At 47.0% G+C, this 22,102-nt stretch overlaps 1 protein-coding gene across 5 annotated transcripts in view; it reads right to left on the bottom strand.

Annotated features, from left to right (window-relative positions):
- The window catches only part of MEAK7 (MTOR associated protein, eak-7 homolog), a 47,043-nt gene that overhangs the window by 12,464 nt on the left and 12,477 nt on the right, over positions 1-22,102 (bottom strand). For 2 of the 5 annotated variants that reach the window (XM_064488915.1, XM_064488918.1), the window contains exons 1-3: positions 10,040-10,106; positions 2,431-2,608; positions 322-552 (exon numbers count right to left, since the gene is read on the bottom strand). In XM_064488915.1, coding sequence (XP_064344985.1) covers positions 322-552; positions 2,431-2,583 — 384 coding nt within the window. In that variant the 5' untranslated portion in view covers positions 2,584-2,608; positions 10,040-10,106. Of the gene's footprint in view, positions 1-321; positions 553-2,430; positions 2,609-5,807; positions 6,152-10,034; positions 10,118-22,102 lie in introns of those variants that run through there. The other 3 variants (XM_010980510.3, XM_064488917.1, XM_064488916.1) reach the window with 3 other exon arrangements.

Raw genomic sequence — 22,102 nt, 5'->3', positions numbered from 1 at the left:
TGTGACCTGTGACCTATATCATATCAACGTGGGGAAGAGGGTTTTATCTCTCTTCAAGACCAACTGTCATGGGCCACCATGTGGGAAAAGATCATGTAACTTGAGTAGTTATTCATTATTCTAACGATACCCTTGGCTGGTTAGTTGGCCAAAGCCTCTTTGTCCAAGGGTTCGGACGTTCGGACCTTGACCAGTTATGTGGTCTAGGGTCCCCCAGCAGTGGACCTCTCCACAATGCCTCCATCCGCTGTTTAATCATCCTCAGTCCCTGACGTGCATACACCAAGACTGCCTGGGATGGCTGCGAAGGGGGCCTCTTACCTTTTGGACTTCTCTTGCCTTCACGGGACCTTCTGTGGCAGAAATCATTTTCATGATCACGAGACTCTTCTCCTCAGAGTTTCCTTTTAACAGGTGGGACATGGACACTGTGAACTGCTCCTGGGAGACATTCTCACTAGGCCCCTTTACCTTCCCCATCAGGTCAACCCTCCGCATGCCCTCAAATAGTCTGGTGACCATCTCCGAGGGGAGTGCTTCCCCAACATGATTCTGTGGGGACAAGCAGGAGAAAAGGCCAGACAGGGTGTGAGTCAAACCCAGTAGGGATGATGGAAAAATATCTAGGGGACGAAGACCAACCACTGCTACCTGCACACAACCTTCCTAAATCCTACATGCACCATCTGTCCCCACCTAAGAGCATCACACCACCCCAGGACACACATACCTAACATGTTCTGGCTTATGGCTCATCTTGGCCATCAGACTCTTCCATAATCTGTTCCCATCCTGCCCTCCAAACTTACCAGTCTCCCGAGAAGGGCCATGTCATTCCTGCCTCTGGACATTATCTGCTCCTCACTCTGCTTACAACATCTTCTCCATTCTAGATTTTAGTATCTGTCATTTGCAGGCCTGAATTTATTACGACATGGAACACATGGTCTGTGTAGTGGTAAAATTGGTCTCCTCTGTATTAGGAACTTCCAAATATATCAGTGAGCTTTTGCTTCTTATCCAAGTCCTTTATGCTCAATATGCATTTTTCATCAATTTCTCCTTAAACTTAAAATCTAGTTCTTCACTGTCTTGCAGTAATATTCTGTAAATATCCTTTTCTCTTTGACTCCAACATCAAATCTTATTTGGTCCAGGGATATGCAAATACATGGTGAGAGAAAGTAAATCATGAACTAAATCATTAGGATCTGAACACTGAACACTTCCAAAACAACTTCACCATGTCTATGCAGTCAGTGACAACATTCTGTGGTTCTTGGGAAGCCGGTTCCCAAGCTCGCTGCTCAATAAGAGTCTTCCTACTTCTGTCAGTGTTTTCAAAGTTCTCCTGAAGAGTAGCTGTTAATTCCTTCCCAAAGGAACCTAGATTCGGTCACCAAGCTTTTCTGATCAACTTTTAACTCTATTCATCTTTTTTTGTGTGTGCACAGGGGAGAGGAGGAGGTAATTAGGTTTGTTTGTTTGTTTGATTATTTATTGGCAGTACTGGAGATTGAACCCAGAACCTCGTGCATGCTAAGCATGCACTCTACCACGGAGCTATACCGTCCCTCCTCCATCTCTATTTATTTTAATAAATACTTGGGAAGGTTGTCACCAACTCTGCAGTCAAGTCCCTAACTGGTCTGTCTGGTTTTGTCTGCTCCAGCTTAGGGGGTGACCCAGAAGACCAGGGTGCTTTTGGTCTAGTGGAGATACACACACACACACGGATCTATGACTCCAATAATCTCCTCAGCCAGTTTCCTCTACTGGAAGTTGAGGACGTTGGGGCAGCCCAATGCTGTCGGCTCCCATTCTGCACGTTCTAAAAGAGGAGCCTCTCAAATGCCTCCCCACACTGCGTGGCCTCCCCAACACCCAGGAAGATGGGCTGATGGTATCTCTTTGTCATTGCCTCATTCTGTCTGAGCACTCAAACATGCGGTTAAAGGCCCCATGAAATGGGGCCAAAAGATGGGGAAAAGGGCAGTTTTAACTCCTCATCAGATGACCCTTGAATCTGAAACTTGGCTATTTTGTAACAAAAACCACAAAATTCCCAGGACATCAAATGCTTACGAATCCTCAAGGCAAAGGCAGGCTTGAAACTTTGCAGTTATTGGACCCACAAATAAAGCTAGGGCAACCTGTCTCCTGTCCGCAAGGAAATCAGGAAACGATGGTCCCAGAGACAGGAAGCAGGCCAGCCCCTCCAGTCAACCTCAGGGTGGAAATGTTCCCAAAACACTGCTGTAGGTGCAACAGAGACCACAGAGCCCACACAACCGAAAACAGGTACTATCTGTCCCTTTACAGAAAACACGGTTCTCAGTGTCCCCATACATCTGTCTTACAGGACCAGACAGCCAACTTTGGCCTGACCCCTGCTCCAAATAAACACAAACCACCGAGGGTAACTCTTGCCTTCAGTGCCTGCAGAGAGAAGGATCTGGGTGACGTATTTGAGCTGAGTTTCTCCGATGACAGAGCATCAAACAACCTGTCAATCTCAGCCTGCTCCTCAGGAAGAAACTGTGAGCTGAGACCCTGCCCCAGGTGACTCCTGCTGTTTCCCATCTGTACTTCTAGCTGGCGGGATTCTCTGCAGAGGAAAAGTTAACACCCAGTTAGAGAGAGAAGTCAAAGGGTACCAACCCTAGGAAACAAATGGTCAAGTTAATCCATATTGATTTGGTTGTAAAATGCAGCTAAAACACAGCAGAGCTAACCAATGTTGCTTCAAAGTGGCAGAAAATGAATGGTCCACATAAGGAAAGTGGGAAAACCCAATTCTGACTCCTCTGACTGCCCGAAGCCTGCTCCTAATTTTTTAAATTAATTAATTAATTAATTTATTTATTTATGTAGTTAGTGTGTCAATTTCTGGTGTGCAGCACAATGTCCCAGTCATGCATATACATATATGTTTCACATTCTTTTTCACTAAAGGTTATTACAAAATATTGAATATAGTTCCCTGTGCTATACAGAAGAAACTTTTTTTAAATCTATTTTTATATATAGTGGCTAACATCTCGTGTAAGCCTGCTCCTAATTGCCGAGCAACAGTGGATTTCTTTATTTGAAAATGTTCTAAGATAATGTAACTAAAAGGTAGGAAAAGCAGTATTTTAATCTGAATACTCATTTTTTAAAAACCTAAGTTAAAATGATCTCTAAGGCTGGATGTTCACAGGTATGTGAATACAATTAGTGCCTTGAAAATATTGCCTTCAGAGCAAACATGCTGTTGGACAAGTTCTTCCTTTGTGATGCTGGCTCCACCTGGCTAGCTACACTGTCTCAGGCAAGCTACAGAAACTCTCTGTGCCCAGTTTCCTCATTTGTAAAATGAGAATAATCACAGCCCCCCTCTCAGACCATTGTGATTGGGAAACACGTCGGCCAAAGCAAAGGGCTGAGAACGGAGCCATGAGATCCCAGCCAGTGCCCCGTCTCTTGGAGGAGTCTGAACAGAGGCTGGTATCCAAAGGCAGCCAGGGGCCCTGTTCAGGTCACAGACCTCATTACAGAAAGCAGTCCCTTCTGATCCAGGGATTATAATAAAAGCACAGTCAGAGATGAAACCACCTAAGGGGCAAAGTGTCGTGACTTCGTAATTCCTGTCTTTAGACTTTATCTGGAACCCGCATTGGTGGAATTGCTGGTGAGACAAGTACCTTCCCCCAAAGCAACAGCCCACAGTCCCCTACCAGGGCAAGCTGGTTGGGGCAGTGGGTGAGGAGAGGCTATCCCTGCAGGAGGAGCGTGGATCACAGGCCCAGCAAGACCTGGCTGCTCAAACCCTCAAGGGAAAATGGGGTGCAGCTGGGACATTTCTTTTCTTTTTTTTTTACTGAGCTGAGATTCATGTAACATAACATTACCCATTTTACAATGAACAACTCAGTGGCATTTAGTATATTCCCAACATTGTGAGACTACCACGTTTATCTAGTCCTAAAACACTGTCATTACCCCAAAAGAAACCCCAGACCCACTGGCACTGAATCCCCATTCCGTCCCCTGGCCTCCCAGACCCTTGCAACCAATAATATGCCGTCTCTCGGGATTTGCCTATTCTGAACATTTCACATTAACAAAATCATACAATAAATGGCCTTTGGGGTCTGGATTTTTTCACTCAGCATAACACTTTAAAGGTTCATTCACTTCTGCACAGCAAAGGAAACCATAAGTAAAACAAAAAAACAACCTACAGAATGGAAAAAAATTTTTGCAAATGAAACCAACAAAGGCTTGATCTCCAGAATATATTAGCAGCTCATACGACTCAAGAAGAAGAAAATAAACAACCCAATCCAAAAATGGGCAGAAGACCTAAACAAGCAATTCTCCAAGGAAGACATACAAATGATCAATAGACACATGAAAAAATGCTCAATATCACTAATTATCAGAGAAATGCAAATCAAAACTACAATGAGGTATCACCTCACACCAGTCAGAATGGCCATCATTCAAAAGTCCACAAATGACAAATGCTGGAGAGGCTGTGGAGAAAAGGGAACCCTCCTACACTGCTGGTGGCAATGCAGTTTGGTGCAGCCACTGTGGAAAACAGTATGGAGATTCTTCAAAAGACTAGGAATAGACTTACCATATGACTCAGGAATCCCACTCCTGGGCTTATATCCAGAAGGAACCCTACTTCAGGATGACACCTCACCCCAATGTTCATAGCAGCATTATTTACAATAGCCAAGACATGGAAACAGCCTAAATGTCCATCAACAGATGACTGGATAAAGAAGATGTGGTATATTTATACAATGGAATAGTACTCAGCCATAAAAATCGACAACATAACACCATTTGCAGCAACACGGATGCTCCTGGAGAATGTCGTTCTAAGTGAAGTAAGCCAGAAAGAGAAAGAAAAATACCATATGATATGTGGAATCTAAAAAACAAACAAACAAAGCATAAATACAGAACAGAAATAGACTCATAGACATAGAATACAGACTTGTGGTTGCCAAGGGCGTGGGGGGTGGGAAGAGACAGACTGGGATTTCAAAATTGTAGAATAGATAAACAAGATTATACTGTATAGCACAGGGAAATATATACCAGATCTTATGGTAGCTCACAGAGAGAGGAATGTGACAATGAATATATATATATATATGTTCATGTATAATTGAAAAATTGTGCTCTACACTGGAATTTGACACAACATTGTAAAATGATTATAAATCAATAAAAAATGTTTAAAAAATAATAAAGGTTCATTCATACTGTAGCATGATCAATACATCATTCTTTTATGACTGACTAATATTCCAGTGTGTGGAGATACCACGGTTGGTTTATCCATTCACCTGTTGATGGACATCTGGGCTGTTTCTTTTGGGTGTTGTGAATAGTGCTACTGTGTACATACATGTCCACGTACTTGTTTGAGTCCCTGCTTTCAAATTTGAAGGGGATATACCTAGGAATGGAATTTCTGGGTCATATAACCTGATGTTTGATTTTTGAGGAATTGCCAAACTATTTTCCATTTTACATTCCCAGCAGCAAAGCATGAGCGTTCCAATTTCTCCACATCCTCTCCAACACTCTTGTTATGTTTCCATCTTTTTTTTTTAATCAGAGCCATTCTGGCTGGGGGACCCCTCTGCACTGAACAGGAAGCCTCCAGCTGAAGGCTCCTTGGAGAGGGGCTATATCACCCTTATAAAGGTGGGCTGAAGATGGGGGCTTACACAACCTCATTTGGGGCTGCCATTCAGGGGCCATCTGATCTAAATGCTTCCACTTCTCAAGTTTCTCACCTGCATTAAGAGTCAAGAAGGAAAACCTCTAGCCTTGGGCTCAAGGTCCAGCCTAATTAAAGCCTTCCTCATCTCTAAGATACAGGGTGTGGCACCAGCTGGTGCCTGGTCCCCTGCAGCAGGTACAGCTCAAGCAGCTACGCCAAGGCAGATCCATCCTCTCCATCAACTCTTCTGAGAGTCCCAAGAAACAACCTGTCACAAGTCAACACTTGTGACTTGATGAGGAGATGTGCCATTGTCGTTTGACTTCTAAATACTCATCAGTTCTGGAAGGAGCAGGAAAGAGTGCCAAACAAAGACAGAAAGAAGGTATGAACATCATCAATTCTGCCATAAATTTAATATATTCTACCTATTGCAAACCTGTGCTGTAAGTATTAAGTGTCTGAAGGCAACGCCCAGGAGAAATCACACTAGCAAGTAGGTCGATGCCCACTGGCTAAGGATGAGGCTGTAGTCAGGCTGTATTTCCAGTCAGCTGTGGCAAGGAAGTGGGGGGACCTGGGTGAGAGCGTAGAGTGGGGATGTCTTCTTGGAAGGCTCAAAGAAGGGAAGGTTCAGTCAGTGACTGGGTCCGTTCAGTCAGTGACCATTGGCGTGGAGGGGGCACTGGACAATACTTTTCATCAAGGATGCGGGAGGAACAGAGGGGGTAGGGTAATAATTAGGAGGGACGCTCCACTGCTCTACTGACCAGGAAAGGGGCTGTGGGTTACCCTGGGACCCTGGCTAGTGACCCGATCCATCTACGAAGCGTGGTTTTGCTTTTGCTTGGTTCCAGCTTTATTTATGTTACCAGTAAATCATGACAGCTTTAGTCAAAAGTATGGTTAGATTCATACCCTCCCCAACCAGGGAGGTTTGAGATTCTCTCAAAATCTGTGTTAACATATCAAGTCACCAAAACACTTATCACACAACACTCCCTGCGCCCCTCTCGTTTCTGCTGAAATCCTGAAAATGTCAGCGTATGAAGATGCTCCCTAGTGAATTCTATTTCACTCTCCAGGTCTTTCTAACAAAGACAATCACACATTTTACTTCTTATAGAACACCTGAAAGTTTGTGACATGAGAAACCAACCCTGTGACTCACCTAACACTGGAAGAGACAGTGGCCTCCCGACACCTTGAGGGAAAGGTTTTTGAGACATTGGCACAGCTTCACATCAAAGCTGGACCCTTGAGGCCAGCTGACAGCCATGCCCACCCAAGCAGGCTTCCAAGGGCTCCCCAGAAGGAAAAAGCCCAGAGGCACCTGACAGCAAGGACAGGGTCTCCAGCCAATGCCACCTCCACCTCTCTAACGGTGAAGCGATCTAAATGCCACCCCTCAAATTCCGCAAATCCTGAGAAGGCTTCCTTCTTTCTCAAAACCGAGGAATCTCTCTACCAAGGGGATACCAGCCTCTTTCAGGGGCAGTCTGGAGTTAAAAGGCTGCCAACACTTAAATGGCCCTCCTCAGAAGTTCCCAGATGTCAAACAATTGAGGAATCAGCACAGCCAAGGGTTTGTGTCACTCAGAGGTCACAGGTTCAGCCCCTCCAGGACATTGGCCTTCCTGACATCCTCACAGGCATCTAATTCCTTCCAACAGGTAACACAGCATCTCCTGGGCCAGATAATGCCCGGCAGAGGGCAGGCATACAGAGAAGCTGCAGGGGCGTCCCATCCAACAAGAAGTGCTCGGGGGATTAACAGGCTTGGGGCGAAGAGAGAACAGAGGTTGAGAGTAGAAAACATCCAAGGGACAGGTTCCAGCTGGGTCTTCGGGTGCCCACAGGCAGTTCACCTGGGAAGTCAGACAGTGCACACAAAGGCACAGGGTGAAAGGAACATCATCCCACATCCTGGCGAGGTCTGATGTGGGGAGGGTACCGGAGGCAGGCTACAGAGCAAGGGGGCACTCGTCTGCCTCCACCCAGCCCCTCACTTCCAGCCCTCCCCAACCCCCACCCCCGTCCCACCAGAAACAGGCTCCTCCGCTGTTGTCTGAAAACAGTAGCCTGGCCAGCCTCCGTGGGGCTCAGATGCCCATGAAAAACAACGGTGGCTGGGAAAGATGCCAACAGGGAGGGCCAGAGGTGCAGACCATTGGCGTGCAGTGGGCACAGGACAACATCGGGAGGAGACATCAGGGAAAGGCCTGGAAGCAAGGCAGCCAGACAGCTGGAAACACCAGTTTTTCTTTCAAGGAGAAGGGAGAACGGGATGTCGCAGCCATAAGCAGGAGCCACAGGACTGGAGTCCATGACAGGTGGGAGGATGCACAGCCTCTAAGAACACAACCCTGCACCCCCACAGGGCACAGGTGAGCATCTCCAAACAGCTCCAAGGATGCCCCACTTCCTGTTAAAGCACCCCGCGCAAGGCAGAGGGAAGCACTGGCAGCAATACAGCGTTTCCAAGTTCCTCCAGCCTAGACTCACTTTAATCAGGACAGAAATCTCTGTAACCAACTTCGGGGAGGAAACAAAAGCCTCCAATGATGCATTCCTACTTCTCTCCAAATGCACATCCCTGAACTTTCTTTCAATTCCTGACAATGGTTTCCTCACGGACTGTACTGGGTGCACCTCCATATGCAGGATAAACTTTTTTTTTTCCTGGCAAGTTGTGTATAAAACAACCCAGCACTGGTCTGAGTCTTCCGCAGGTTTGCATCTATCAAGTCTTCTTTCAGGAGAACGCACCTCAACGTTCCTTTCAGACTGCTTACCTTGGTTCAACTGGGGACAGTTTTGTCCCCCAGGGGACATTTGGCAATGATGCTTGGCTGTCACAGCCAGAGAGAGGGTGCTGCTGGCTTCTAATGGATAGAAACCAGGGGTACTGCTAAATACTCTGCAATGCACAGGACAGCCCCATGCAACAAAGAAGTACCTGGCCCAAATGTCAGTAAGGCTGGGAATGAGAAATGAGCTTCCAAAGATGTGGGGCTGTGGGGCAGAGCGGGAGGGTGGGCAGTGAAATGCACTAATAATCAGAGTGCCTGCCTCCCACACGGAGGCCCCCAGGCTCTGAAGTTACAGTGTAAGCCATGATGAGCAGATCTGAGTTCAAGTTCTGACATTGGTTGATGTTATGACCAGGGACAAATTACTAAGTCTCTTCGAAACTTAGTAAAATTGGGAAAGGGCCACCAGCCCTGTAACGAGGTGGAAAGGATTAAATGAGGGAACAGAACATTTAATTCTGCTTTCTAGAGGTCAGAGAAGGAGAGAGAGCTGAGCCCAAGGCAACAGAAGGTAGAGTTCTCGACTTCCAGCAACGGAAACAGCCCAGCTTGGAAGGAACAAACACCCTCAGTGCTGGAAAGGGAGCCAGGAGCCATTTTTCTGCAGAATGGGCCACAGTTTCTGCTGGCATCCTAGGACAGCTCAGCCAACTCTCTCAAAGCATCTCTGATGGCTCCTGTCCTCCAAGGACATCCCAGACTCCCTATCTCCAAGGGGCCACTGTCCTGGGAGCAGTCACCTGGCCCTCAGTACCCACTTCCTGGGAAGCCTCCAGCTACCTTATCTGGTTCAAGCTTTGTTTACATCCCAGAACCAGCAGCCCTTATGTGAAGGGTCAGCTTGAGCCTGGGCCAGCCCCACAATGCACAGAGTTCCTGTGGGCCAGAAGGTGACTGGTCCTCCTGCCCAAGGTTGGCTTCCCTCCCTCCAGAGGCCCCACTGGCTGATCTGCTGGGTATTGACCTGGGAGTGCTTTCTTCTCCTCTCCCCTAAGTTTAGCCATCAGCTCCACTCTCCTGGGACAGAGAGCAGCATGCGGTCAGAAGACAAGAAGGAAGGTCACCCACCCCACTACACACTCCAGGACAACCCCTGCCTCGCCTCCTCCGTCAGATGCTCCCCAGTTCTTCCCGCGTCCATTCGCTCTCTGCCCCTTCTCGACAGCTGGCCTCCACCCTGGAGACCCTAGGGAAAGCATCTGCAGGAACCCTCTGATCTCAACCACACGAAAGGCAGAAAGTGAGGAGTGCTTCTGTGCCAACTGACCCTCTTTCCCTCCCTTCCTCAGAGCTGTCCCACCACTCCAAACCCCACCAAGGGGCACAGAATCTCGGGCAGCCAGGGAGGGGCAGGGCCCAGGTCCATTCCAGGGACCAGGACCATTGCCCCTATCCCTACCCTAGCCGGGCTGCTCCTTCCAGAGCCCCCGGGCCAGTGACCTCCCCCCTACCCCACCGATGCCCTTGCCCTCCACCCCAGCGCTGACCTGACCTGCCTTTCCAGTCGTGGTCCACAGATTTCCCACCACCACCCCGGAACGGCTCAACCCCGTTGCCAGGCGACGGCGCTGACAGACGGCTACCTGCCCCAGTCGCAGAAGTGAACGCCTAGGGGGCGGAGCCCCGTAAACGACCCAGCCAATAGCAATGTACCTCATGGGGCGTGGGCCAGCGCAGGCGAATGGGGACGGGGCTGTGGGCGGGGCCCGCGGACAGCCGCTGGCAGGAAGGAAGGAGGTGGGATTCCTGCGCGCAGCTGCGGGAGGAGCTGGGAAAAGGGCTGGAGACCAGACCTGGGGAAGAGCTGGGAAAGGAGCTGGAGACCAAAGAGAGTGGCTGACGACTCGCGGAGGAGCCAGGGAGGAGCACCTGGGATGGGAGAGTGTCCGGTCTGGGCTGTGGTAGCTGGGGTGAGGCTGGGATGAGAGCGTAGCTGGAAGAGAGGAGCGTGGGCCCAATAGAGACACACTGAGAGAAGGGAGAGGCAGGTAACCCAGCCGAGGGACCCTCCACTACTGAGGCCTCTGGTTCAAGACGCAGGCAACTCTCCTGGGGCATCCCTCCACCTCTCTACTGTCGGGCACCTTCAGTCCAGATGTACTACAGTCGGCATCCCCGCCTCCTTATTAAGACTCTCTCTCCTGGGGATCCGGGTCACTCAGCCCTGGCTTTTCTCCCATGCCCTCCCTGGTAGTTTTCACTCGGTCTTTTCTGCCTTCTGTTCTCCGGGAGCTCTTCATGCCTTCCCTCTGGCCCCCTCCTTTCACCCCAAGCATCCTCTCTGAGCTAACGTCCTTCCTGCTGACAGCCTTCCTGATGACTTCACTTCCCATCTGTCTACTGTGCTGACCCCTAAACCTGCACATCAAACTGGTCATCTCGGCTGCACTCTGAGCCCATTTGTCCAAAAGGCTATACCTCAGCCTCAGCCCAGCCAAACCCAAACAAGTCCTCTTCCTTCCAAAACTAAAGTCTCCTATTTACTTTATTCTGGGAGGATCACAGTCCTCACCCTCACAATCCTTTATCATTCAGTCCCACCTTACTGAGTAAGTGGGAAGGAGGAATGATTAAGCTGAGGGGAAGGGAGGGTTGGGGGCATATGTCTGTGGATGGGAGGCCTGGGGAAGATAAGCAGAGAAAAAACAAGAACAGTGAGAGGCTATGTCGGGAAAGCAGGTGGGATATTAAGAAATACACAGGGAAAACATAGGTCCTACTGTGTAGCACAGGGAACTATATTCAATATCTTGTAATAACCTATAATGAAAAAGAATATTTATGTGTATAACTGAATCACTATGCTGTACACCAGAGACTAACAACACTGTAAATCGACCTCACTTCAATAAAAAATAAATAAATACAATGTTTTAATCCTTTTTCCATGTTACTACATTTACGTGGAAAACATGACATTTTGGTAGCTACCACCACATATAAACTTATTTGTTTATTTCTCTATTGTTGGTGGTTCAGGTTTTTTCTACCTTTTGGCTATTAAAATAACACTGCAATGAGCAATATTAAAAAAAGAAAGAAAGAAAGACGTACACAGGGATTTCCAGGCTGAAAAACTGAGATCATCTGAACATTTCCCTTTTGTGTGTCAAGGGTCTGCCTTCCAAGCTCTTTAGTCTACCCTGATCCCCATCCTCCCTGCTCATCAGATGCCTTTCCAAGTTGTAACCAAGCAAAGCCCCTCCCGCCTGCTCCCTGAGGCTGCCTGACTGCTGACATAAGGCACAGTTTCTAGTGGAGAGGTCAGTCCGGGTACTGAGGCCGTCCTGTGAGAGCCAAGCATCCCGAAGCCCAGCCACCTCCACCCTCCTGTGGGTCATGGACACGAATTGAGTAACCTCAACTCTTCACCTCAGCTCACTCTAGTTAGGTTTCTGCCACCAGCAGCCAAGGGAGTAGAAGGATTAGATCCCTTGTCCTTAGGCACACAAACGTTGGGGGTATAAATCAGGAATATCCAGGGTGATTGCATTCTATGCAAAAAGGCGATTTCCTATAGGCAAAAGCACACCCAGGGCAGGGGCCATGATGACAGTCCTAGATGTGGGCACTGGGGCGTGGTGATGGAAGGGCTGGGGGCGGGGGTTGCCTAGCCGCAGAGATTACGACAATTAAACCAACTAAAAGTCTGCCTGCTTTTTATCATCAAGCACTGGCAATTCTCAGCAATATCAAGTGATATCATTCTCCTCCCTGAAAAAGCCACTTATTGGGCTAACCCAGGGGTTGGCAGACTTTTTCTGTACAGGGCCAGGTAGCAAATATTTTAGATTTTTCAAGCCAGACCATCTCTGTCACAGCCACTCAAAGATGTTGGGACACAAAAACAGCCACAGGCAACAGAGAGACAGCTGGGCATGGCTGTGTGCTCCTCTGTGACTTTATTTATGGGCACTGAAATTTGACTTTTACAGAATTTTCACATGTCATGAAATATTATTCTTTTGATTTTGTTTTCCAATCATTTAGAGTGTGAAAATCATTCTTAGCTCACTGGCTGTCCAAAAGCAGCAGTGGCTGGATTTGGTTTACAAGCCATGGTGTGCTAGCCCCTATTCTTAACAGTGACTGCAGTTACTGTTACATTTGAATAATATTTATATAAGCTTCAAATGTGGATATTTTTATTATGTTTACCTTTAAAACTGGGTCTATCAATCCTGTTTAAAATTGAGTAAAAAATAATAAAATACCTAGTAATAAACCTAACCAACAAGGTCAAAGACCTATACGCTGACAACTATCAAACACTGATAAAGGAAACCGAAGATGACTCAAAGAAATGGCAAGATATCCCATGCTCTTGGATTGGAAGAATTAACACTGTTAAAATGGCCACACTATCCAAAGAAATCTACAGATTTAATGCAATCCGTATCAAATTATTCATGACATTTTTCACAGAACTAGGACAAATAATCCTGAAATTCATACAAAAACACAAAAGACTCAAAATTGCCAAAGCAATCTAGAGGAAAAAGAACAAACCTAGAGGCATAACCCTCTCAGACTTCAGACAATGCTACAGAGTTACAGTAATCAAAACAACATGGTGCTGGTACAGAAACAGGCATAAAGATCAATGGAACAGAACAGACAGCCCAGAAATAAACACATACCTATTAATCTTTGACGAAGGAGGCAAGAATATACCAAGGAGAAGAGTCTCTTCAGCAAGCGATGTTGGGAAAGTTGGACAGCTACATGTAAATCAATGAAGTTAGAACATTCCCTTACACCATATACAAAAATAAACTCAAAATAGCTTAAAAACTTAAATATAAAACATGACATCATAAAACTCCTAGAAGACAACACAGGTGACATGTTCTCTGACATAAATTGTAGCAATATTTTCTTAGATCAGTCTACCCAGGAAATAGAAATAAAAGCAATAATAAACAAATGGGACCTAATTAAACTTACAGGCTTTTGCACAGTAAAGGAAACCATAAACAAAATGAAAAGAAAACCTACGGACTGAGAGAAAATATTTACAAATGATGCATCCAACAAGGGCTTAAATTCCGAAATATACAAACAGCTCATACAACTCAATGACAAAAAAACAAACCCAATCAAAAATGGGCAGAAGACCTAGACAAACATTTCTCCAAAGAAGACATCCAGATGGCCAACAGGCACATGAAAAGATGCTCATCATCGCTAATTATTAGAGAAATACAAATAAAAACTACAATAAGGTATTACCTCATACCTGTCAGAATGGCCATCATCAAAAAGTCTACAAATAATAAACTTTGGAGAAGGTGAGGAGAAAAGGGAGCCCTCCTACACTGTTGGTGGGAGTGCAAATTGGTGCAATCACTATGGAGAACAGTATGGAGGTTTCTTAAACTGAAAATAGACTTACTATATGATCCAGCAATCCCACTCCTGGGCATACATCTGGAAAAGACAAAAACTAATTTGAAAAGATACATGCAGCACTATTTACAACAGCCAAGACATGGAAGCAACCTAAATGTCCATCGACAGATGACTGGCTAAAGACAAAGTAGTGTGTGTGTGTGTGTGTGTGTATAAATGTATATATATATACACCACATATACATGTATATATAATGGAATAGTATTATGTTACATAATATATATTAAATATACTATACATGTGTATATATAATGAAATATTAGTCATAAAAACGAATGAAATAATGCCATTTGCAGCAACATGGATGGACCTAGAGATTATCACACTAAGTGAACTAAGTCAAACAAAGAAAGACAAATATCATATGATATTACTTATATGTAGAATCTAAAAAAAATAGCACAAATGAACTTATTTACAAAACAAACACTCAAACATAGAAAACAAACTTACGGTTACTAAAGGGAAAAGAGTTTACGATCATCAGATACTAACTACTATATATAAAACAGATAAACGACAAGGTCCTACTGTAGAGCACAGGGAACTATACTGAATATCTTGTAATAACCTATAATGGAAAATAATCTGAAAAAAGATTTTATATATATACATGTATATATATAAAACTGAATCATTTTGTTGTATACCTAAAACTAACACAATACTGTAAATCAACTATAGTTCAATAAAAAATAAATGTATTTTTAAATAAACTAGGTTTATTTGGAGAATACCTAGTTATAGATCTGGCCCCAGCACACGTGGATCCAGCTACAGACACTCGACTTAAGAGTAAGTCTGAAATACCCAGAATTTTCTGAGCTCATTCGGGGTGCAGTTTGGGCCTCCAGCCCCTCCTGGAACATGTATTCCTGCCTTTAAAGTGTAGATTTGAAATAAACATCAGAAGCACAGTGACTGGAAAGACCAAGAAACAGGCCTTGGGCTGCATCAGTGCCACTTGGCACTTCTGTGGTTAAAAGTTCTCAACTACAGAACAATCTAAAAGCCTCTAGAATAAATCCCAAAGAAATGAAGGCATGAATGGTTTTTTGGTTTCTGGACTGTAGTGTGTAACGAAATGTGTATGAATCTCTGTCAAACATAGCCTTAGGCTTAAGGCTTTCCCTGTGCCTACAGCTGTTGCTTCCCAGAAAGCATCTGGGAAGCAGAGTTAATAAAACATGTTCATAGACACATGATTAACTAAATAAATGGAAGAGGAGGCAAACCTCCCTTTCTGACAAAGCCCAGTAATTTGTGTAGATGCTCCGATAGTGGGTGGGGACAACAGTGCCCCTCCAAGAGCTCCAGCCGATGGCCACGTCACATGTGCCATAGCTGAGTGTGGGGGCAGCAGAGCAGGGTCTGCTCCTGGCAGTGACCCTGCTGCCACCTGGCAGACCATCAGAGGTGCGGGATCTGGGACAAGATTCAGGACTCACAGTGGGCATGGCCACCTGGAGTCACAGTGAATCTCCCCAGGGACCTGCAGTGACAGGCCACAGGGAGGGGGTCAGCCAGCCCAGGGCAGACTGGGAGCCGAAGGACAGGCACTGCCCAGGCAGGGGAGTTGCAGTGATCAAGGAGGCCTCCCAAGGATGCACAGAAGTGGTCACGAGATCAAAGGCTGCTGGAAACATGGGCTAGGCCCAGATGACCTGAAGCCAGCTTGCCCCTTATGGGAGGCCAAACAACAGCCCTAGAGACACCCACATCCTCATTCCCAGAACCTGTGGATATGTGACCTGATGAAGGTAAGAACCTCAGGAGGGGAGATCACCCTGAATTTTCCAGGTGGGCCCAGTGTCATCACAGAGAGCAGAACGGTCAGAGTCAGATAAGGAAATGTGATCATGGAAGGAGTGGGAAGGGGAGGGAGGGAGGGACTGGAAAATGCTATATTTGCTGCTTTGAGGATGAAAGAAGGACCTCCTAGAACCTGGAAAAAGCAAGGGAAGGAATTCTCTAGAAACTCCAAAGGGAACTCAGCCCTGCAGACACCCTGATTTCAGACTTCTGACCTCCTGAACGGTGTAAGAGAATAAATTACTGTTGTCTTAAGCCACTAAATTTGTGGTAATTTGTTCCAGCAGCAATGAGAAACAATGCTGTGACCCTGGATGGGACAGTAATAGGATCACCAAGTGTAGCCAATAATGACACGTCACCCAGGTAATTCAAATTTTGGATAAACAATGAGCAATTTCTAGTATGAATGGTCCCAAATACTGCATGGGACATATTTAGATGGCGAAGAAATTACTTGTTTTTCATCTAAAATACAAATTTGACTGCACATTCTGGTTTTACCTGGCAACCCTAGCCAGAAACAGCAGCTGAGGGGCAGAAGGGAGCAAGTCAGAGCAAAACTGCTGTCCCCAGAGATTCCCAGCAGGTGCTAGACGGGAGGGGAGGAACTGAACGTTCAGTCAAGCTCCAAGCTTTGTTAGCTGGGACTGGACATGTTTAATTAATGAGTTGGGAACATTGTCAATCTCAAGTGACCCCAGGACCTAATTTCCTAAGAATGGAGGGCGAAAAAAATCAAGGGAAAGGTCTGGGCTTTTCATCCAAGGACAAGAAGGTGGCTCTCTGCCCATTGTCAGGAGCAGGTGGGAGGGGCAGCCGTTAATAAAGCCGGTTTCATCTGCACCTGCCAGGCTGTCTTGGACTGATGACAATGGGCTGGATCAGCTCCGTCTCCGGCCAAAGGTAAAGATGCAAACAGATATTGCTGAAACGAGGAATCCCTCATTTGCTTTGCCCTTTCCCCAATGGATGAGCAGCCGCTGCCCCGCAGGATGGTAAGCCTTTCCGAGTTCCAAGCCAGGTCTGCACCTCTGCGTTTCTGCCTACACTCAGCACAGTTATTGCAGCCCTTTGCCCACAAGGTGGCGCTCATGACCGCTGCAAAATCATTCGCTCTGGTCAGGGTTTTCACAGTACAAGTTCTAGCGTAGTGATGACCTGGGCAGCTTTGGAAGGTCGCTCCTCCAGCGGGATTTGCCTGAGCTTTTTCTCATGATTAAACTGGGGTTGTGATTTGATGGGATGAAGACCCTGGAGGTCAAGCACCCTTCTCATCGCTGCACACCAAAGGCGCACGCTGTCACCGACACTCCTTACCACTGCTGTTGGCCTTCAGCACTCGGCTCTGTCCAGTTTCTCCACTCCATTTTCTCCTCCTTTCCATCACGCGATCTTTGGATCATGTGTTTTTTAAAGATTTCCTTTTCAAAATCATTTCCTGTTGCCCCTGGTATAGTGAGGACAGTGGGGATGGGGTGAGAAGTTGGGGGCAGGGATGGCCCTGACATGGCATGAGAACGAACTGAAGCCATGAAGCCCAGTGGTTTACAGTTTGGAGCCTAAGACAGTTACCTGGGGTTCCTGCCTCTTCCCATCTCGCCAATCAGCCAAGTAAGACTTCATCATTATCCATGAAGGGGTCACAGGAAGGAGGACCCAGGGGAGGGCAGCCAGGGACAGCAGTGTGAGGGGGACCACGTCCCTCTGCCCTGTGAGCAGCACAAGGATGCAGTGTCCCCAAGAGCACAGTGACGCGTGTGTCCCCCAAGCCCCACCCACAGAGGGGGCACAGAGAAAGCCACTGCATCAGTGGAGGCTGGTTGTCCCCTACTCTGTCCTCCTTGCAGCTCAGCGAGGTTCCACCAACTAAGTCAGATCACACTTTTCTGCATAAAAACCCTTCAGTGACTTCCCATCGTCCCATCCAGACCAGACCATGTGACCGCTGCCCCCTGGGCCCAGCCATCTCTCCACCCATCGGGTCTGGAGCACATGGACCCCCTAGCTCAGAGCCTTCACACCAGCCCTTCCACTCCAGCCAGGACAGTGTACCACTTTCTTCACTCCCTCCCCATTTGGGCCTCAGCTCAGATCATATCTCCCAGAGATCCCCACCACCAGTGAATGCCGAGATGAATGAGAAGCAAAGAGGGTGCTGTCCTGCGAAGACAGAACAGGGTTCAAGGACCATGTAAGAAAACCTAACCTGACCACCAGGGAGACCCCAAGGACGAGCCCTGAGGCTCGGAGGAGGGTGGAGGTAGGGTTTATACCCCATCCAATGACATCACCATCCCCTGCTTAAATCCTGCAGTTGACTCCTGTGACTGCCTCTTGCCACCCGGCTAACCCAGGGGCACACACAGTCTCCTAAGTGGTATTCTGTGAGCCAGCCATTCTGCGGGGTTAGTCACATCCTGGTTTTGCAGAAAGTGTCGAGGAGGTCACCCCAGCATTTCTCACCATGATAAAGCTCTGGGTTTCTGCCTCTGTGGTTCACAGGTCTGTGTCTTCTTCTCTAAAACCATAAAAGGTGTCAAAATCCCCTCATTGCTGAGATCCTCTGTGCACAGGCTCAGTTGGGAGCGCCTTGGGGGCTGAGCCAAGCAAGGCCCCTGCAGCTGCCTGCTCACCTGTGCACCGGCTTCGAGGGGTTGCCTTATAAGGCAAAAAGCAACTGCCTGCCGGCTGGGCTGTGGGTTTAGCCCAGGGCTTAGAGAGGAAGTCCTCAGTTTCACAAGAGGCTTTGCACATATCTTTGCAGAAGGTCTGACCTCCAAGCCCGCAGCCAGCTCACTACAGGGTATCTAACCAGGAGCTGGCTGCCAAGGATCCATGGGGATGTCATCCTACCTCCTGCCCCTCAGTGGAAACCAGAGGAGATGCTCGGGCATTCATCGCCTGGGGAGGCCAGCAGACAGAGGCAGGAGCGTATCATAACATTAGGGGAACCAGGTGAAGATGCAGGTTGGGGTTGCAAGTATGACAATACTAGTAAATGTCGGCTTCCCGTGAATGATGGGCCAGGTCCTAACCGAGTACCCAACACGCAGTATCTCACTTAACCCTCACAACAGCTGGGATGGGATATGTCCCACCTTACAGATAAGGAAAACTGAGGCTTATCAGAAGGCACTAACTTATGTAAGGGAGAAGTAACTTATCTATCAGACAATCAGCAAGCAGGAGACACAGAAGAGGCCTCCAGGAATCCCCCTGTGAGAAGGAGCACTGTGCTGAAGACAAGAAGCAAAGGCTACACCCATGCTGTTCAATGCAGCAGCCGCAGGGCCACGTGTGGCCATCAAGCCTTTGAACTGGTCCCAACTGAGATGTGCTTTAAGTGTAGGACACACACCAGAGTTCAGAGACTTGGCTGTACTTTTTAATGTTAAGTTAAAATTTCTTTTTGATTGTAAAATACCGCAAACACTTTAAGCTTGACTCTGAAAGAATTACAGATTCGCAGGAAGTTGCAAAGATAAGCAGAGGTCCCGGGTACCCTTCAGTCAGTTTCAGACAGTGACATCTTAGGTAACTATCATAATTATCGTATAGAATCAAAACCAGGAAACTGACATGTGTGTATAATTCTGTGTCCTCTCATCATATGTATATATTCATGTAACCACTGCCACAATCAAGATATGGAACTCTTCCCTCGCCACAAAGATCCCCCTTGTGCTACCTCTCTGTAATCATAAACAGAGATGACATGCTGAAATATTATCCTGGCTGTATTGGGTTAAACAAAATATATCATCAGGATTAATGTCGCCCGTTTCTTTTCACTTTGAAAACATGCCAATGGAACATTAAGAATCATGTACGAGACTTGCCACTTATTTCCAATGGACAGCACAGGCTTAGAAGTTCAGACCCAGTGCAGCCCTTAGGATGGGTCACCTGACCTCCCTGAGCCTGGCTCCTCTGCAGTAGACCGGGCCTTCAGAGGAAGTATACAATCGTTCATTCATTTATTCAGTGCATTTATTGAGTGCCTGTTGTGTGCTGGGCATTATGCTAAGAGCTGGGGACACAGAAGCAAAGACTGTTGCCCAGAAACCTGAATTGTCCCCGGCTCCCAGAGCAGTCAATCCAGATAAGCAATCCCAGAACCCCACCCCCTTCCTGACACCTCCCAGAACTCACTCGGAGGCAAACAGGAAAAAGAGACAGTTGGTAGAAAAATCAAGTGCACACAGAGGATGCTGGTGCACACAGTTATTGTTCCCAGTGAGCAGTCCTGGAACCCAATGCCTGATGCCCAAGCATCCTCCATCTGTCTTTCCATCCAACCATCCACTCAGCCCCAGGTGCTCCTTAGGTTTACCTGGAAAGCTTTTCTTTCTTTCTTTTTTTTTTTTTAATTTCTTACTATGAAAAATTTCTAACATGAGGAAAAGCAGGCTAACAAAACAAACCTTCCTACACCTACCACCTGGATTTAATACTTGTCAACATTTGCCCCTATTTCCTCTTTATTGTTCATGGGAATATTTGAAAGAAAATGATAGTCATCCTGACATGTTAACCTTAACTATGTCTGCCCACATATCCTGTAAAAAAGAAATGACACTTTCTTATCCAATCACAATGTCATTAACATCAATTCCTTAATACAACCTGGTCCTCACTCTCTGGACTCTGATTAGAAATGCAGAGTTCTGGGCCTTGCCCCAGACCTGCTCTGTCTGCATCGTCACAAGGTCCCCAAGAATTCGTGGGCACATTAGTTTGAGAAGGAAGCCTTACACCCAGTCTATCGTTGAATTATGGCCCTCAAAATTCATATGCTGAAGTCCTAACCCCCAGGACCTCAGAATGTGACCTTATTTGGAAATAGGGTCACTGCAGAGGTAATTAGTGCAGATGAGGTCACACTGGTATGGCTGGGGTGGCCCCTAATCCAATATGACTGGTGTTCTTATTTTTAAAATTAGACAGGCATGCATTAAGAGAGGATGATGCGAAAAGACAGAGAGAAGACAGCTTCAAGGAAGAAGCCCTGGTTCAGATCCTCCCCAGCCGGCATCAGAAGGACCAATCCTGCTGAGAGCCAACTTGAGTTCACACTTCTGGCTCCATTTCTGTTGTTTAAGCCACAGTTTGTGGACTTTGCTGCAACAGCCCTAGGACCTTCAGACACAGCCTGCAATCAAAGCTTCCCTGCGGTGTTTTTTAAACAACCCCTGGCTAAGCCTACAAGGAAAGGTTCTGACATTACCCGGTCTGGGATGGGGGCTCAGATGCAGGCATTTTTAAACACTCTGGAGGGATTCCTGGTGCATCCCGGGCTGGAATCACCACTCTGCCTCCCCAGTTACCCATAACAGCAGCCAGCAACTCCCCCATCTACTACCTACTGCTTTGTGGGGAAAGGTAGCAAGTTATCTGGAGGGAGAAATACCCAACACCAGGCTTGGAGCCCTCAAAGCAGGGCTCCTCCACCTGAGGTCCTCAGCCAGCAGGTCAGCACCACTTGAGAGCTTGCTAGAAACACAGATGCCCCAGGCAGGCCTGTCCCAGAGGCTCTGGATGGGGCCCGGAAAGCTGGGTTTGAATGAGCTCTCCTGGTGATCCCCATTCAGCCTGAAGTGGAGACCAGAGCCTTAGAGAGGTGTGGGCCCCAATCTGTGTGTGTATCTGACAGCCTCGATCCGGACCAGCCGTGGGGAGTTTAAGAATCATCAGTATAAAGAAGCCAAATCCATCACTGGCCACAAGTCGGGTGGTCCTTCCTGACCTAACCAACATCTCCACCTAACTTGTTTCCTTGTTAATTAACTTGTTGGTTGAAACACTAATACATGAACACAGTAACAACTGCGAACAGTCCAAGAGAGGAAGGAAATCTCCTCACTACAGTTCCCAGCCATGCTCCCCAGAGGCCACCATGGCCAGAAGCTTCTTGGGGATTTTCCCAGTGCTCTGCTCTGACTCCATCCTCACATCCATCTATTTCCCTTGAACACACACTCCAGAAGCCACCGACAGTTGTACAACTGTTCTTCCTCCACTTAATCCATCCTGCAGCCGCACAGCCTCTGTTTTGGTAACATGCTGCTGTCTGAGACTATGTAACTGATTAAGCCAATCCCCTGTGAGTGAGCACTTCCTTCGCTTCCCATTGTTTGCTTTTATGTACGATGTGGCATGAAGCATCCTTGTGCGTATACCTTTAAACCAACGGCCGAACACTGAGGTCTCCACATTTGTGGATTTCACGGACTAATTAAAAACACCAAGGGGCTGATAAGAGCTGCCTGCTTATTTAATGACTAAGGATGTTTAAAAAAAAAAGTAATGCCTGTATATGTATATTTG

Source organism: Camelus dromedarius, chromosome 9, assembly GCF_036321535.1.
Source record: "Camelus dromedarius isolate mCamDro1 chromosome 9, mCamDro1.pat, whole genome shotgun sequence".
Lineage (NCBI taxonomy): Eukaryota > Metazoa > Chordata > Mammalia > Artiodactyla > Camelidae > Camelus > Camelus dromedarius.
This window is presented reverse-complemented; position numbering and strand designations above follow the sequence as displayed.